Here is an 18,048-nt window from a genome sequence, read left to right as displayed (position 1 = left end):
CTGCCCCCAGATCTGATGCAATCTCTCCACCACAGCATCCACTCCAGGACAATCCGAAGATTCCACCTGACCAGAGGAAAATCGAGGATGAAACCCCGAATTACAGAAAAACGGGGACACCAAAGTGGCAGAGCTGGCCCGATTATTGAGAGCGAACTCCGCCAATGGCAAAAAAGCAACCCAATCATCCTGGTCAGCAGACACAAAACACCTCAGATATGTCTCCAGGGTCTGATTAATCCGCTCGCTCTGGCCATTCGTCTGAGGATGGAAAGCGGACGAAAAAGATAAATCTATGCCCATCCTAGCACAGAATGCCCGCCAAAATCTAGACACGAATTGAGTCCCTCTGTCAGAAACGATATTCTCAGGAATACCATGCAAACGAACAACATTTTGAAAAAACAGAGGAACCAACTCGGAAGAAGAAGGCAACTTGGGCAGAGGAACCAAATGGACCATCTTAGAAAAACGGTCACACACCACCCAGATGACAGACATCTTCTGAGAAACCGGCAGATCTGAAATAAAATCCATCGAGATGTGCGTCCAAGGCCTCTTAGGAATAGGCAAGGGCAACAATAATCCACTAGCCCGAGAACAACAAGGCTTGGCCCGAGCACAAACGTCACAAGACTGCACAAAGCCTCGCACATCTCGTGACAGGGAAGGCCACCAGAAGGACCTTGCCACCAAATCCCTGGTACCAAAAATGCCAGGATGACCTGCCAACGCAGAAGAATGAACCTCAGAGATGACTCTACTGGTCCAATCATCAGGAACAAACAGTTTATCAGGTGGGCAACGATCAGGTCTATCCGCCTGAAACTCCTGCAAGGCCCGCCGCAGGTCTGGAGAAACGGCTGACAATACCACTCCATCCTTAAGGATACCTGTGGGCTCAGAGTTACCAGGCGAGTCAGGCTCAAAACTCCTAGAAAGGGCATCCGCCTTAACATTCTTAGAACCCGGTAGGTATGACACCACAAAATTAAACCGAGAGAAAAATAATGACCAGCGCGCCTGTCTAGGATTCAGGCGCCTGGCGGTCTCAAGATAAATCAAATTTTTGTGGTCAGTCAATACCACCACCTGATGTCTGGCCCCCTCAAGCCAATGGCGCCACTCCTCAAAAGCCCACTTCATGGCCAAAAGCTCCCGATTCCCAACATCATAATTCCGCTCAGCGGGCGAAAATTTACGGGAAAAGAAGGCACAAGGCCTCATCACGGAGCAGTCAGAACTTTTCTGCGACAACACTGCCCCAGCTCCGATCTCAGAAGCGTCGACCTCAACCTGAAAAGGTAGAGCAACATCAGGCTGACGCAACACAGGGGCAGAGGAAAAACGGCGCTTAAGCTCCCGAAAGGCCTCCACAGCATCAGGGGACCAATCAGCAACATCAGCACCCTTCTTAGTCAAATCGGTCAATGGCTTAGCAATATCCGAAAAACCAGCAATAAATCGACGATAAAAGTTAGCAAAGCCCAAAAATTTCTGAAGACTCTTAAGAGAAGAGGGCTGCGTCCAATCACAAATGGCTTGAACCTTGACAGGATCCATTTCAATGGAAGAGGGGGAAAAAATATATCCCAAAAAGGAAATCCTCTGTACCCCAAAAACACACTTAGAACCCTTCACACACAAAGAATTAGACCGCAAAACCTGAAAAACCCTCCTGACTTGCTGGACATGAGAGTCCCAGTCATCCGAAAAAATCAGAATATCATCCAGATACACAATCATAAATTTATCCAAATAATCGCGAAAAATATCATGCATAAAGGACTGGAAAACTGACGGAGCATTTGAAAGACCAAAAGGCATCACTAAATACTCAAAGTGGCCCTCGGGCGTATTAAATGCAGTTTTCCACTCATCCCCCTGCCTGATTCGCACCAAATTATACGCCCCCCGAAGGTCAATCTTAGAGAACCACTTGGCCCCCTTTATGCGAGCAAACAAATCAGTCAGCAACGGCAATGGGTATTGATATTTAACAGTGATTTTATTCAAAAGCCGATAATCAATACATGGTCTCAAAGAGCCGTCTTTTTTTGACACAAAGAAAAAACCGGCTCCTAAGGGAGATGACGATGGACGAATATGTCCCTTTTCCAAGGACTCCTTTATATATTCTCGCATAGCAGCATGTTCAGGCACAGACAGATTAAATAAACGACCGTTTGGGTATTTACTACCCGGGATTAAATCTATGGCACAATCGCACTCTCGGTGCGGAGGTAACGAACCAAGCTTGGATTCTTCAAAGACGTCACGATAGTCAGACAGGAACTCAGGAATTTCAGAGGGAATAGATGATGAAATGGAAACCACAGGTACATCCCCATGAGCCCCCTTACATCCCCAGCTCAACACAGACATAGCTCTCCAGTCGAGGACTGGGTTGTGAGATTGCAGCCAAGGCAATCCTAACACCAAATCATCATGTAGATTATACAGCACCAGAAAGCGAATAATCTCCTGGTGATCCGGATTAATACGCATAGTTACTTGTGTCCAGTATTGTGGTTTATTATTAGCCAATGGGGTGGAGTCAATCCCCTTCAGAGGAATAGGAGTCTCCAATGGCTCCAAATCATACCCACAGCGTTTGGCAAAGGACCAATCCATAAGACTCAAAGCGGCGCCAGAGTCGACATAGGCGTCCGTGGTAATAGATGACAAAGAGCAAATCAGGGTCACAGATAGAATAAACTTAGACGGTAAGGTGCAAATGGAAACAGATTTACCAAGCTTTTTAGTGCGCTTAGAGCATGCTGATATAACATGAGTAGAATCACCACAATAGAAACACAACCCATTTTTCCGTCTAAAATTCTGCCGCTCGCTTCGGGACAGAATTCTATCACACTGCATACTCTCTGGCGACCTCTCAGTGGAAACCGCCAGATGGTGCACTGGTTTGCGCTCCCGCAGACGCCTATCGATCTGAATAGCCATTGTCATGGACTCATTCAGACCCGCAGGCACAGGGAACCCCACCATAACATCCTTAATGGCATCAGAGAGACCCTCTCTGAAAGTCGCCGCCAGGGCGCACTCATTCCACTGAGTAAGCACAGACCATTTACGGAATCTTTGGCAGTAAATTTCCGCTTCATCTTGCCCCTGAGATAGGGACATCAAAGTTTTTTCTGCCTGAAGCTCCAAATGAGGTTTGTCATAAAGCAACCCCAAGGCCAGAAAAAACGCATCCACATTGAGCAACGCAGGATGCCCTGGTGTCAATGAAAAAGCCCAGTCTTGAGGGTCGCCCCGGAGCAAGGAAATCACAATCCTGACCTGCTGTGCAGGGTCTCCGGCAGAGCGAGATTTCAGGGACAAAAATAATTTGCAATTATTTCGAAAATTCTGAAACCCGGATCTATTCCCCGAGAAAAATTCCGGCAAAGGAATTCTCGGCTCAGATACAGGTGCATGACAAACAAAATCTTGCAATTTTTGTACCTTCGTGGCGAGATTATTCAAACCTGCAGTTACACTCTGAAGATCCATTACAAACAGGTGGACACAGAGCCATTCAAGGGTTAAGAGGAGGTAAGAAGCAGCTAGACAGCAATTAAGGGCTAGGCAGCAAAACTCTGAAGGGAAAAAAAAAAAAAAAATTTCCCTTAAACACTTCTCTATCTCCTGCTTCAGCCCAAACAATTAACACTTAGTGGGCCGGTCAAACTGTCATGATCTCAATGGCAAGAGAACATAGCATCAGCATATATAGGAACTAGCTCTTGGAAGATGGAAACTGAGCTGACCATGAACTAAACCTAACGCACAACTAGCAGTGGCCGGGTAGCATGCCTACGTTGATTCTAGATGCCCAGCACCAGCCGGAGGACTAAATAAAGCTAGCAGAGGAAAATATTAGTCCTAGCTCACCTCTAGAGAAATACCCCGAAAGGAGACAGAGGCCCCCCACATGTATTGGCGGTGAGTTAAGATGAAATAACAAACGTAGTATGAAAATAGGTTTAGCAAATTTGAGGTCCACTTACTACATAGCAGAAGACAGAAAGGACACTTTCATGGTCAGCTGAAAACCCTATCAAAACACCATCCAGAAATTACTTTAAGACTCTGGCATTAACTCATAACACCAGAGTGGCAATTCCTGTTCACAAGAGCTTTCCAGACACAGTAACGAAACTACAGCTGTGAACTGGAACAAAAATGCAAAAACAAACATGGACAAGAGTCCAACTTATCTAGTAGTTGTCTAGGAGCAGGAACAAGCACAGAGAGGCTTCTGATAACATTGTTGACCGGCAAGCAACTAACAGAACAGCAAGGTTATATAGCGACTCCCACATCCTGATGGGAACAGGTGAACAGAGAAGATGAAGACACCAGTTCAATTCCACCAGTAGCCACCGGGGGAGCCCAGAATCCAAATTCACAACAGGATACTCATGAGGGCAGGATGGGAGAACATATGGCTGGAGCCAGAAATGAGATACACGGGGCCAGGATGGGGGATACTATTATTACCATAGGGGCTAATTAAGGGATATTATTACTGCAGTGATGTATTTATTTTATTTTTTGAGGACACTGTTTTAAATGGGGGGGTGGTCCTGTTACTGTGTAGAGTGACACTATGTTGCCTCTTTTTCTTCATGTGGTGTAATGTAGAAGTTGGGAAAAATTAAGTAATGTGTTCTGCAAGCAGAGCTCGAGATAACTGTGTTATTTCCTGCAGAGATGAGTCCTGGCTGGTTGAAGTGATGGCGGTCTGTGCTGGATGAAAGATGAAGGACTTCACCTAGAGATGTCACTGGTGAGTCAGTGTTACCTATACACTGACACTATACACTGTATACTATATACAGAGCTCCTGTGTACAATGTCACCAGTGATTACTGTATTACCTCTACACAGACACTGCATACTAAGTACAGATCTCCTGTGAATACTGGCACTTATGGTGATAGTATTGTGTTTTTTTTTTTTCTTCCTAACTGAAGGGTAAATTGACTAGATCAATGGATGTTTGACAGGTTATAGTTTCACACAGCAACTATTTTTCTGGAATAATCTGGTTCAGGTATATGATGACCCCGTCACATGACCCCATCACATGACCCCGTCACATGACCGGGGGGCCCACAGTGTCTGAACAGTCCGGGGCCCTGGCTACCCTTAATCCACCCCTGGTGGGGGTTGCCTGGTTGCTAGGGAATCCCCACATGTAATCAAGCTGGCTATCAGATGTAAATCATTCAGCTGAGGTGAGGAAAACTAAATCTCTGAGCACTAAAAAATACTCGGAGGACCCCCGAGCGTGCTCGGGAAATCTCGAGTAACGAGTATATTCACTCATCACTAGTAAAGTCCAAAAGAAGAAAAACGTCCAGCTCCACCAAATCTGTGAAGATAAAATTTATTTTTTCACAAACTTGTAACATAGAGGGTACAAAATCAGCACAAACCATGTGGGTGTGAATCTCAACGCGTTTCTAGAGACTAAGCTACCTTAATTAGTTTAGTCTCCAGAAACGCGTTGAGATTCAAACCCACATGGTTTGTGCTGAAGTTTGTACCCTCTATGTTACAAGTTTGTGAATAAAGAAATTTTATCTTCACTGATTCGGTGGAGCTGGACATTTTTCTTCTTTAAGACTACATTAACCCATCAATATTTAGTCAGTATTTTACATCAGTATTTGGATGCCAAAATCAGGAGAGGAACAATCAGAGTAAGGGTATAAACAGAACATGAGCACCATTTCTGCATTTTTGACCCAGTCCTGGGTTTGGCTTACAATACTGATATCAAACACTAACATGTCAACTCTATTTTTATACTTTTTCTTATGATTTTTTATTTATTTTTTAAACAGGAAGCAACTTCCTGATGCAATGGTAAGAGCTGTAAACCAACTACATATAATTGCTCTCAAAATAACTTTCACATTTGACTACATACAAGAGCTACATAGACAAGTAAGATTTCCATAACTACAGAATCCATGTGTTAAGCATTTCATTTTACACGTTGCGTCTTTCCATTAAAGACCAATTGTCAGTACGTGAAGGAATTTTTAATTTTTAAATTCAGTAAGTATATACGTAGAACAACCACGGGGTACGACAGGAAAGAAAGGAAACTCCACCTACACACCTTACATACATGGGAACACTTGCTATTGCAGCACAAGTGGTATAGTGTGCATCATCCATGCTGGATTAGTCACTTTCCATGGCACATGATACTGCACATGGTACATTCTATTTATCAGTAAATCAGAGCAAAGAACATACTACAGGGTTATATACCTGCAACCACCTGATAAGGCATAGGATAATTTATTAACGAACATGGACTACTTCAAGGACATTTTTTTACTAAAGTAAATCTGTCAGCAGGTTTTTGCTATGGAATCTGAGAGTAGCATGATGTAGAGGCAGAGACCCTAATTCCAACGATGTTTCACTTACTGAACTGCTTGGTAATAAAAAACAAACCAACGTTAAAGGGAATCTGTTAGATAGTTTTTGCTCCTTAATCTGAGAGCAGCATGATGTAGGGGCAGAGAGCATGACTCCAGTGATGTATCACTTGCCCAGCAACTTGCTGTAGTTTTAATGCAATTAGTGTTTTATCAGCAGGAGGTTATCACTGCAGGACTAGGTGTTCTAGGTGTTGCCAGGCAATCAGGTTACTTTGTGTAACCCCAACATACCAATGATTGGCAGCCATCTGCCTATGCACAGTATCACGGGGATACCACGACAGAAAGGGGCCGCACTCCTGCACTGGTTAGAACTGCTTCACTATTGCAGGTTTTTATCTCATGACAGTGGAAGGATTAATCAATTCAGTTGAAGCTCCTGGAGCTCTCTGACCTGGATTGTCTCAGTTGTTCAGTGTTGGCCACTCCCCTCTGCTATATATGCTCATCACTGGCACTTAAGAATTGCTAGTGATAGTTCTTACTGGTTAAGAGCTGAAGGTGAAGTTCATGTTTGGAGAAGGTGTTTGGAGATTTGTTCAGGAGATAACTGCTTTGAGTTTGCTTGTGTATACATCTTCATCCTCTTCTATTTGGTTTCTCCTTCCATTTGCTCCCCAGTGTTCCACTCTGTTTGGTGAATGCATTTTGTGTGATTGTTATTTTCATTTATCCCTGTCCATCTTCCCTTGTTTGTCTCGTTAGTGTTATCCTATACCCTTCGGCCTCACACCTACCTGGATGGGGGAGGGCACAGATAAGTGTTAATATACAGTGGTGAAAAAAAGTATTTCGTCAGCCACCAATTGTGCAAGTTCTCCCACTTAAAAAGATGAGAGAGGCCTGTAATTGATATCATAGGTAGACCACAACTATGAGAGTAAAAATGAGAAAACAAATCCAGAAAATCACCTTGTCTGATTTGGCAAGATTTATTTTGCAAATTATGGAGGAAAATAAGTATTTGGTCATTAACAAAAGTTCATCTCAATATTTTGTTATATATCTTTTGTTGGCAAGGACAAGAGGTCAAACTTTTTCTGTAAGTCTTCACAAGGTTGGCACACACCGTTGGTGGTATGTTGACCCATTCCTCCATGCAGATCTCCTCTAGAGCAGTGATATTTTGGGCCTGTCGCTGGGCAACACGGACTTTCAACTCCCTCCAAAGGTTTTCTATTGGGTTGAGATCTACGGACTGGCTAGGCCACTCCAGGACCTTCATATGCTTCTTACGAAGCAACTCCTTCATTGCCCTGGTAGTGTGCTTGGGATCATTATCATGCTGAAAGACCCATCCACATTTTATCTTCAATGCCCTTGCTGATGAAAGGAGGTTTCCACTCAAAATCTCATGATACATGGCCCCATTCATTCTTTCATGTACACGGATCAGTCATCCTGGTCCCTTTGCAGAGAAACAGCCCCAAAGCATTATGTTGCAACCCCCATGCTTCACAGCAGGTACGGTGTTCTTTGGATGCAACTCAGCATTCTGTCTCCTCCAAACACGACAAGTTTTGTTTCTACCAAACAGTTCTACTTTGGTTTCATCAGCCCATATCACATTCTCCCAATACTCTTCTGGATAATCCAAATGGTCTCTAGCGCACTTCAGACGGGCCCGGACATGTACTGGCTTAAGCAGGGGGACACGTCTGGCACTGCAGGATCTGAGTCCCTGGCGGCGTAGTGTGTTACTAATGGTAGCCTTTGTAACGATGGTCCCAGCTCTATGCAGGTCATTCACTAGGTCCCCCCATGTGGTTCTGGAATTTTTGCTCACCGTTCTTGTGATTATTTTGACCCCACGGGGTGAGATCTTGCGTGGAGCTCCAGATCGAGGGAAATTATCAGTGGTCTTGTATGTCTTCCATTTTCTTATTATTGCTCCCACAGTTGATTTCATCACACCAAGCTGCTTGCCTATTGCAGATTCAGTCTTTCCAGCCTGGTGCAGGGCTACAATTTTGTGTCTGGTGTCCTTCAACAGCTCTTTGGTCTTCACGATAGTGGAGTTTGTAGTGTGACTGTTTGAGGTTGTGGACAGGTGTCTTTTATACTGATAACAAGTTCAAACAGGTGCCATTACTACAGGTAATGAGTAGAGGACAGAGGAGCCTCTTAAAGAAGAAGTTAAAGGTCTGTGAGAGCCAGAAATCTTTCATGTTTTTAGGTGACCAAATACTTATTTTCCACCATAAATTGCAAAATTAGTCTTGCCAAATCAGACAAGGTGATTTTCTGGATTTGGTTTCTCATTTTGACTCTCATAGTTGTGGTCTACCTATGATGTCAATTACAGGCCTCTCTCATCTTTTTAAGTGGGAGAACTTGCACAATTGGTGGCTGACTAAATACTTTTTTTCCACACTGTAGAAGCAAAGCATAGCAAGGCACATGAACCTGGCAGCTCCATCTCCAGAAGCAGTCCAGGGGACAGGGATAGACTAGGACGCCTCTAGTTCGAGGGATTGGGTAGGCGCCCAGAGTCTCTAGTCACTCTGATGACACAAAGTGTGCACAAGAAGCAGCCAATCAGTGGTGTGGGTGGGGTTATACACAGCTCAGCATTCAGAGAACTGCTAGATCTACAGCAGAAAAAACACAGATTCTACCAAAATTGCATCAAGTAGTCCAGTAAGTGCTACATCGCTGGAATCAGGCTCACTGCTCCTACAAGAAGTGTTCTATAAGTTATATACTCCAGTGTTGGAGAGCTGAATTTTTCTGTGCATGTTGAAACATGTCTAGAAAAACAACAGACATAGTAGAAGTTCAATCTGATGAAAGCACTTGAATTGACAGGATGGCAAGTGCAGTACAGAAAGGCTCTTCAAAGAAAGAAAATATTTTGAGTTTTGTTCCACGATACAATTTCTCACAAAGTAAAAAAGAAGCTTAAAAAATCCATGTAGGGATAATTGCTGTATATTGTGATGATGCACCATCCTACTACCAAGTAAAGTTTTCAGCTAAGCAGTTTGAATGGGGTAGGGAATCAATTTAAGATGAACCCCATTCAGGTCGACTTGTCAAAGCATCTTCAGAGGAAATATACCGTAAAGTGGAGGTCAAAATTTTGGAAGATTGTCAGGTCATAGTCTCTGTTAATGCTAATAATGGATTCTAATATCATTCATGATGTCTTGATGATGTCATAGGTTAGTTCTCGGTGGGTGCCATGAATGGTAACACTTGAGCAAAAAACATGTCGCCAACAATTTAGCCAAAAGAATTTAGACATGCTTTGAGAAAATCCAGGAGACTGCTATTCTCAAATTATTATGGGTGATGAAACATAGGTCCACCATCGTGATCCTGAGCCAAATAAGAGACCATGCAATGGAACACAAGGGGTCACCATCTCCAAAAGAAAATTCCAGCAGTCAGCTGGGAAGATCACGGCAACAGTTTTACTAGTTTTACTACTAGAATTCATGCCACACAAGACAACAATTACTGGAGACATCTATGCTTCAACAATGAAGCCATTACGTGAGGCAATCAAAGAGAAACGCTGTGGGAAGTTGTCAGCAGGTTGTTTCTGCTTCATAACAATGCGCTGGTTCACAAATCACAAGCCGCTATCAGGGAATGCGGTTTCATGGAGCTTAACCATTCCTCCTACAGTCCAGACCCGGCTCCAAGTGCTTACATTCTATTTCAGAACCCAAAGACATTTCTGTGTGGGTAACAAGTTCCTGATGATAATGCAGTCAAAGAGGCAGTAACGGGGTTCTTGCAGCAGCAAGAAGTCTCCTGTTATTCTGAGGGCATCCGATCACTGGAGGCCAAGTGAAATAAGTGTGTTGATGTCAAGAGGGATTACATTGAAAAGCAGGAAGTTCCAATTTCTCAGATAATTTTGTTTTCATATTAAGGTAGATAAATTGAACATCTCTCATACATCAAGCTGCTTTCAGGTTACATGGCAAAAGCCTGCTGACGGATTCCCTTTAACACAGTCATACAAACATATAATCGAAACTTAGTTCAGGCTGTGGTATTTAGTCATCACGTCTACTAGGAATCTTCAAACCCAGCTCCAATCCACTAAATTAAAAACATTCACGGACACTGCTGATTCAATTGTGAAATATTTTTTCTTTTCATTTCAAATCCATATCACAAATTCTCTCTATAACATGGAACAACAACAGCTGGACGTTTCAAGGGCACGACTCCTTGCCAAGTGTCCAAGTGTACGTGTCCATGTTTAATCCACTCTGACACAAGTCACATGTTATTCATTGACTTTTCATAGGGTGAGTTCTGGTGAATATTTCAGACCTGTGTATATGTTTGCCATGGAGAGTAGTTGCAATATGGCTTCAAAATGATCGAAAAATATTTTACAATTGAATCATCAGTGTCCACGAGTTTTTATTTTGTGTACTTTAATACACTAAAAATGCAACACCAAGAAGGAAAAATCATGTGTTATGGAAATCACAGTATGGGTAGACATGATAATGACATGCGAATCATGAAAAAATGGAAACTAAATTTTCAAAACATCTCGATTTATTCAGTATCGTGTATGAGCGCCACACACAGAAAAACACGCACTTATATGCTTGGCTGCTATTAATGAGGCTATTGATGGATGTCTGAGAAACGTCCTGTCACACTGAACGCACTTGGACACGAAAATTATCTAGATCAATAGGGTCAGTCCATAATTCCAAGATTTTTCAGGAGTAATTGGAGAATATCAGCGCGGGGTGAGGGAGAATGTAATATTCCCTGTAGCTATCCTGGAGGTACCACCAGGATTTAGTGCAGTGAATTTCTCCTGTGTTTGACAAGCCTGAGGACTTATGTACTCAGCACGAACGCTGTCCAGTGGTAAACGGAGCGCTGTGTCGCTTCACACGAGGATCTGTACGTTTTCATACTACAGAGCCCTGGGCAGATTTTTATTTAGGAGCCACATGGATTTCGTGCACCACTGTACAATGCTCCATTGGGTACCATATATGTATGAAACTAATCCGTCCTGAAGGTATCATTGGGTTTTTATTCTTTCTTAGGATGGGAAATCGCTCCTTTAGTTAGCAAGACTATAACAGACAGGAAACATCCAGGACAGCAACATTAGTCTTCTCCACTGTACCCAGGAACGCTTTATCTCTTTTGAGACAATAATAAAAGGATAAAAAGTGTTTACGACTTCAAAACCTCCTCCTTCCAATAAATGTTACTACATAAAAGTGACTTCTTTTCCTCCTGGACTGACATTCTGTTCCTCAATAAGCTTTTAGTAAGAAGCATTTTTACAGTAGCCCTATATTATGGAGACACAATGAGTTTGTGTGCAGCGAGACAATGCTCCATTACAGGGCTGTCCATAGCAGAAGTATTGGTGACCTATCCTTGGATAGGATCAATATGAGATTGGTGGGGGTCCGACATCTGGCACCCCAACGATCAGCTAAAACTGCACCTGCAATGGCTGGAGCAAAACGAAGTACAGTGTAGGACACAGCAGCCTGGTTGGTATATTGCTTAGTGACCGAGCTTTATATCTCATTCACCCCAAAACAAAATGAAATATAATTACTCAGCAGCGGCCAAATTCACTTCAATGGGAGATAAAGTGCAGTACCTGGCAGCGGCCACGAGACAATGTATGCAGCAGCTGAAGACCCCCACGCTTGTCATTGCTGATCTGCTATGAGCGCTGCCCGGTGGCCGGCGTTCATAGGAGACCATGATTTCTGCTGCACATAGCAGGGCTGTAGCCCTCCTCTGTGTAGCACAGGCGATCAGACAATCACAGCTTCAACTCTCCTAAGGGGACTATTGAACTAAGTAAAAAGTAGAAAAAAAAATGTTTAAAAAAAAATATAAAAGTTCAAATCACCCTCCATTTTCCCCATTCAATATAAAACAATGACTATAAAAAATACACATATTTGGTATCACTGGATTTACAATAGCCCGATCAAAATATAAAAACAATTAATCCATTTGGTAAACAGCGTAATGAGGAAAAAAAAACATCAAACTGCCAAAATTATGTTTCTTTTGTCGCCGCAACATTAAAATACAATAACGGGTGATTAAAACATCGTATCTACCCCAAAATGATATCAATAACAACATCAGCTTTGGCTACGTTCACATTAGCGTTGTGCGGTGCAGCGTCGGGCGCAGCCACGGTGACGCATGCGTCATGCGCCCCTATATTTAACATGGGGGGGGGGCGCATGGACATGCGTTGTCTTGCGTTTTGTGACGCATGCATCATTTTGGCGCAACTGTCAGGGCGCAGAGAACGCTGCATGATGCAGTTTTTTTCTGCGCCAAAAATCATGCAAAAAATGAACGCATGTGTCACAAAATGCTGCGTTGTGCATGCATTTTGCATGCGTTGTGCGTTGCGTCGCCGACGCTGCGCCGTACAACGCAAATGTGAACGTAGCCTTTGCAGACAAAAAAAATAAAATAAATTATATATATATATATATATATATATATATATATATATATATATATATACATACACTCACCGGCCACTTTGTTAGGTACACCTGTCCAACTTCTTGTTAACACTTAATTTCTAATCAGCCAATCACATGGCGGCAACTCAGTGCATTTAGGCATGTAGACATGGTCAAGACAATCTCCTGCAGTTCAAACCGAGCATCAGTATGGGGAAGAAAGGTGATTTGAGTGCCTTTGAACGTGGCATGGTTGTTGGTGCCAGAAGGGCTGGTCTGAGTATTTCAGAAACTGCTCATCTACTGGGATTTTCACGCACAACCATCTCTAGGGTTTACAGAGAATGGCCCGAAAAAGAAAAAAAATCCAGTGAGCGGCAGTTCTGTGGGCGGAAATGCCTTGTTGATGCCAGAGGTCAGAGGAGAATGGGCAGACTGGTTCGAGCTGATAGAAAGGCAACAGTGACTCAAATCGCCACCCGTTACAACCAAGGTAGGCCTAAGAGCATCTCTGAACGCACAGTGCGTCGAACTTTGAGGCAGATGGGCTACAGCAGCAGAAGACCACACCGGGTACCACTCCTTTCAGCTAAGAACAGGAAACTGAGGCTACAATTTGTACAAGCTCATCGAAATTGGACAGTAGAAGATTGGAAAAACGTTGCTTGGTCTGATGAGTCTCGATTTCTGCTGCGACATTCGGATGGTAGGGTCAGAATTTGGCGTAAACAACATGAAAGCATGGATCCATCCTGCCTTGTATGGAGCATCTTTGGGATGTGCAGCCGACAAATCTGCGGCAACTGTGTGATGCCATCATGTCAATATGGACCAAAATCTCTGAGGAATGCTTCCAGCACCTTGTTGAATCTATGCCACGAAGAATTGAGGCAGTTCTGAAGGCAAAAGGGGGTCCAACCCGTTACTAGCATGGTGTACCTAATAAAGTGGCCGGTGAGTGTATATTACACACACATATTGGGCCATTGCCAGTCTATGTTTTTTCAATGGAGTGCTCAGAGTCACTGGTGACAATGAGCAGCTGCTCGGTCTAAGGAAACAGCTGGGGGGATGTACAGTGAATAAGTGCAAAGTGCAGATTTACGCCTGGAAGGAGCCTGGGACTTTTTGTCTTCGTCAGACATCCCCACACAATGGCAGTCAGCATCCAGCTCCGTTCCACCCTACATCAGTGGAGAATGTCAGCCGTGATTCACTCTGCTCAGAAGCTGATCACTACACGTTACATCTGTGCGGCTTCTGATAACAAACGTATCTTACCACAAGAGTCTTGAATGATGCGGTGACTCGCAGAACATCTTTATGATCAGGATGTGCTTCCTAGAAGAAGAAGAAAGAATCATTGCTTAGTTTTTCCTATTGAAGAGGACAAGATAAAGCGTAATGCAACATAGAAACCCCTACCCGCATATTGGCACAAACTAGGTAAAATAGCGGAAATTTTATACATAACGGATTTTTTGTATTTTGTCCAGATGTTTAAAAATCCCATACAATGCAGCAGAAAAGCAGGGTATTCTGCATTTTTTACGGGCCTCAAATGTCCTGAATGCTGCGGATTTTCCTGTGTGTACCGCGCGGTAACAGTGTGCCAGTTTTCCCAAAAAGTTATTTATGGGACATTTTCTAGAACTTTTTATTTTTACCAAATACAAGTAAAACCTGAAATATTTAGAAAATCATTCACGACCACACGAATATATCTTCTAAGCAATAGACAACTGGTGAAAACGTCACAACGTGCTTTATAATCATAGGCAACGTCATTTACATTTTCGATCGAGACGAAACATGAAAACAATGCAGGGAAAAAAAATGGTTGGTAGATAAACATCTGATCCAAACATTGGCCGAAGCGTACAGCACCTCCTAAAAATATAAGTTCAGACTGTGCAGATTTCAGACATGCCACTTATCTCTATGCCTACATGCAATCACCTGCACATATAAACCAGAACTGAAGTGATCAAAAATGTCTGCAATCTAAACGCCAGTAATTATCTAATTTATGTAATTGGAAAATAGTCTGAAGAGGTGTGGGTGGTGAGAAATGCAACTATTCATTGCTCACTTTAATAAAAAAAAACAAAAAAACTCCCCAATAAAATAATCAGAAAGAACATACTGTGTACTCCCCACTGGGCCCATAAAGAAATATACGTATCATACATGTATTACATAAGACTTTGGCAGAGAAAGGCAGATGTTAATTTTTATTGGTCCAGTTGATTCAAATTAAATATTAAATTCTGCAAATATCTTTGATTCAAAGTTTCCTAGCAATTAGTGTCTGCAGCTCATATGCAGACCCATGCATCGCCATGGCTACAGACTACAAATAAACCTTGTGTAGTCTGATCCTAGAGTAATACCTTTTCTATCTCTCCCCTACTGCTTACTAAACTAGCAAATCTATTTAGGTACAGTAGGAAGCGGAGGGCAGATGGCAGGAAGTATGTACTGCAAGATCAGACTACGCAGGACCGATTGTTGTCTGTTACTATGGAAACACATTGGCCTGAATTGAAGCTGCGACATGAAAAGGAGAAAATGCTTAATCTTGCCTATTTGCAAATGTATTCAGTTTTCATTTCAGATTGACAATGAAAACATACTATTGCTCTCTGTACAGCAGAACCAATCCCCTTATAATTTCACAATATTAAACCCAATCACTCACAGTTTTTTTGTTTTGCAGCTGGGTGGAAGATATGATTTTCATGGTATACACAGCGGCTTAGATAGCGATATGTAAAAATCATTGCTTGCAATACTGCACTACAGTTTTCTATAGAAGCAATTTGGTGCATTTTGCCCAATCTCTCCAGGTTAGATTACATCTGGAAACTCAAAGCCAGAACTAGGGAAGGGGGAGTCGTAAATGTTCCAGTCATCTTTAGAATAAGCTCTCAGTTTTCTCTAAGCTAGTGGGTGAAGACCAGCTGTTATGATGTCTCCCACACACAGTATACATAAAGAAAAGGAGATCCTGGAGGAGGAGGAAGGGAAGAAGTGGCTTATCAGTGGTAAAAGAGGCATAGCTCTATAATTAGATTTATCACAAAGTTTCTCAATCACTTTCACTATTGATTTATGCAAAGCTTATTGGAAGTACAGTTCTCATATGGTTTACACACTGAACCCAATAAGCCAGTATAAAGTCAGCTATAAACACCTCCACCCCTTGCGTGGCATAAAAGATAATTTACAGCATTACTGAGCTGTGTTGCTGTGAATCTTGCAATGATGTCAAATAAATTTGTAGAAAATGAAGCCTTGCAGTCTGTCTGTGTCTCCAGATTTCAATACCTGAAACCTCATTGAGTTGACAGACCATCTTATTTTAACCAAGATGGATGTCAGCTCTTTTATTGTTATAGAGTGGATGGTAAATTGGTGAGTTCAAAAGGCAGTGAAAGAGGAAGAAGAGGCTCATAAGTGAAGAAAGAAGCAGAATTATTTGAATATATGACAAAGTTTATTATAAAGGCCTGTGTTGTCGATGTATTCAATTTGTTGAAATGACAGTAACCATTAAGCTCATCCTGACCCTAAAATACAAAATATTATCAACATTTCTCCACCAAGATTGCACCATAATACAACCATAATTCACCATAAAGATATAGCAAAAAATTCTATCAGGGATTCTGGTCTATTTATTCAATCAAGCGGGTGACGGATATAGATTAGCATATACAATTTCTGCTCTGTGCATTTTATATATCCACAGTGTGAAAATTATAATGTACGCTTTCATGCATTGGGACTAAGACATCAAAACAGAACAGATTGCTGGGTGCTGTGGAAAATCAGTACAGTCTTTTTAGTTTTGTTTATACGGTTTCTGAATTTACACAGAGAAATTGCAGTGATGTTGGGAAATATGTACATTATTCATATGTAAATAAGGCCGTTTATGTAGAAATATTCTGCACATCTTCCTGCTGACTGAAGACCGAGCTGTTTCCATGCAGAGCTGCTTGCCACCCTATATTTGTATATATCCCAGTTTCACAGTCTTTTCTGTTTTAAGGCAATAAATGAGATTCTGAATGCCTTCCCGGGATATGTCCGTTTGTCACAGCTTCTTCATGCCCATCGGCAATCTCTAACATATTATTCAGTAAAGCCGGAAATTCCTTACCCTATTCTAGTAAGCGTGGGAACATCTACTCTATCTAAATAATACAAGGACAAGAGCGGAGTTCTCCATATATATTTAACTAGGATCATAGCACTCTGTAACCAGTCATATATACAGTATTTACAGATATTATATACCCAAGATGCAGGCTCTCCATTATAGCACATTTTTTAAAAAATCTGATTAATAATGTAGACAGAGGTTGGGAATTGCATAATCGGACTGATGCCAAACTGATTTCTCTCCTGTTTGCATCTAGCACATGATTAATCCAGTTTTTAGATATTTGAGACTGACTGGTTGCTTCAGATTTATGGTCTCAAAACTACATATGGTGGAATTTAAAGGAATACTCCAGTAAAAACTGAAGTATGATGGAATGATAAGTGCAGGGCATGAGTGGGAGGAGCACGGCACAAGCTCTCTGTTTGGTGTTCTGTAAATCCATGCGTCAAGCCCCACCCCTGAGGTACTGGCCTGAACATAACAGTGTATCAGTATTGCTTAGGGGGCTCTGAGAACAATGTTTATACTAAGATAGATAGGTAGATAGATAAATAGGTAGACAGACAGACACAGACAGACAGATAGATACAGTAGAATGACACGTGATGCCCGGCGTCCATTCAGCGCTGGTGTCACTGTCACAGCCTTGGGACAAACTGAACATGAAGAGGAAGTCCAGGCTACAGGTGATCCCTGGCTTCCTCATCTTGTTCAGTTCGTATGAAGGCTGAGACCGTGACACCAGCGCTGATTGGGCACCGGCGTCACGTGTCAAAACAACGCATCACAGCCCCGGGGAGAGCAAATGCTAACACCGCGGTAGCGGCACCGGCATGGGAGGCGAGTATAGGCTTTAGTATTACATCAAGGCTGAACATTTAGTTTAAGAAGGGGTTGTCCTAGTAGTGGACAACTCCTTTAAGCAAATTTAAGATGAAATGATCTCTAAAAG

General features: G+C 42.4%; 1 protein-coding gene across 4 annotated transcripts in view; it reads right to left on the bottom strand.

The window, feature by feature from the left end:
• ARHGEF6 (Rac/Cdc42 guanine nucleotide exchange factor 6) overlaps positions 1-18,048 on the bottom strand; it is a 153,030-nt gene that overhangs the window by 45,647 nt on the left and 89,335 nt on the right. For all 4 annotated transcript variants that reach the window (XM_077285275.1, XM_077285277.1, XM_077285279.1 and 1 more), the window contains exon 11: positions 14,204-14,263. In XM_077285275.1, the coding sequence (XP_077141390.1) occupies positions 14,204-14,263 (60 nt within the window). The remainder of the gene's footprint in view (positions 1-14,203; positions 14,264-18,048) is intronic.

Source organism: Ranitomeya variabilis, chromosome 2 (genome assembly GCF_051348905.1).
Source record: "Ranitomeya variabilis isolate aRanVar5 chromosome 2, aRanVar5.hap1, whole genome shotgun sequence".
NCBI lineage: Eukaryota > Metazoa > Chordata > Amphibia > Anura > Dendrobatidae > Ranitomeya > Ranitomeya variabilis.
The sequence above is the reverse complement of the archived record's forward strand: the minus strand, read 5'-3'. Positions and strand labels throughout refer to the sequence as shown.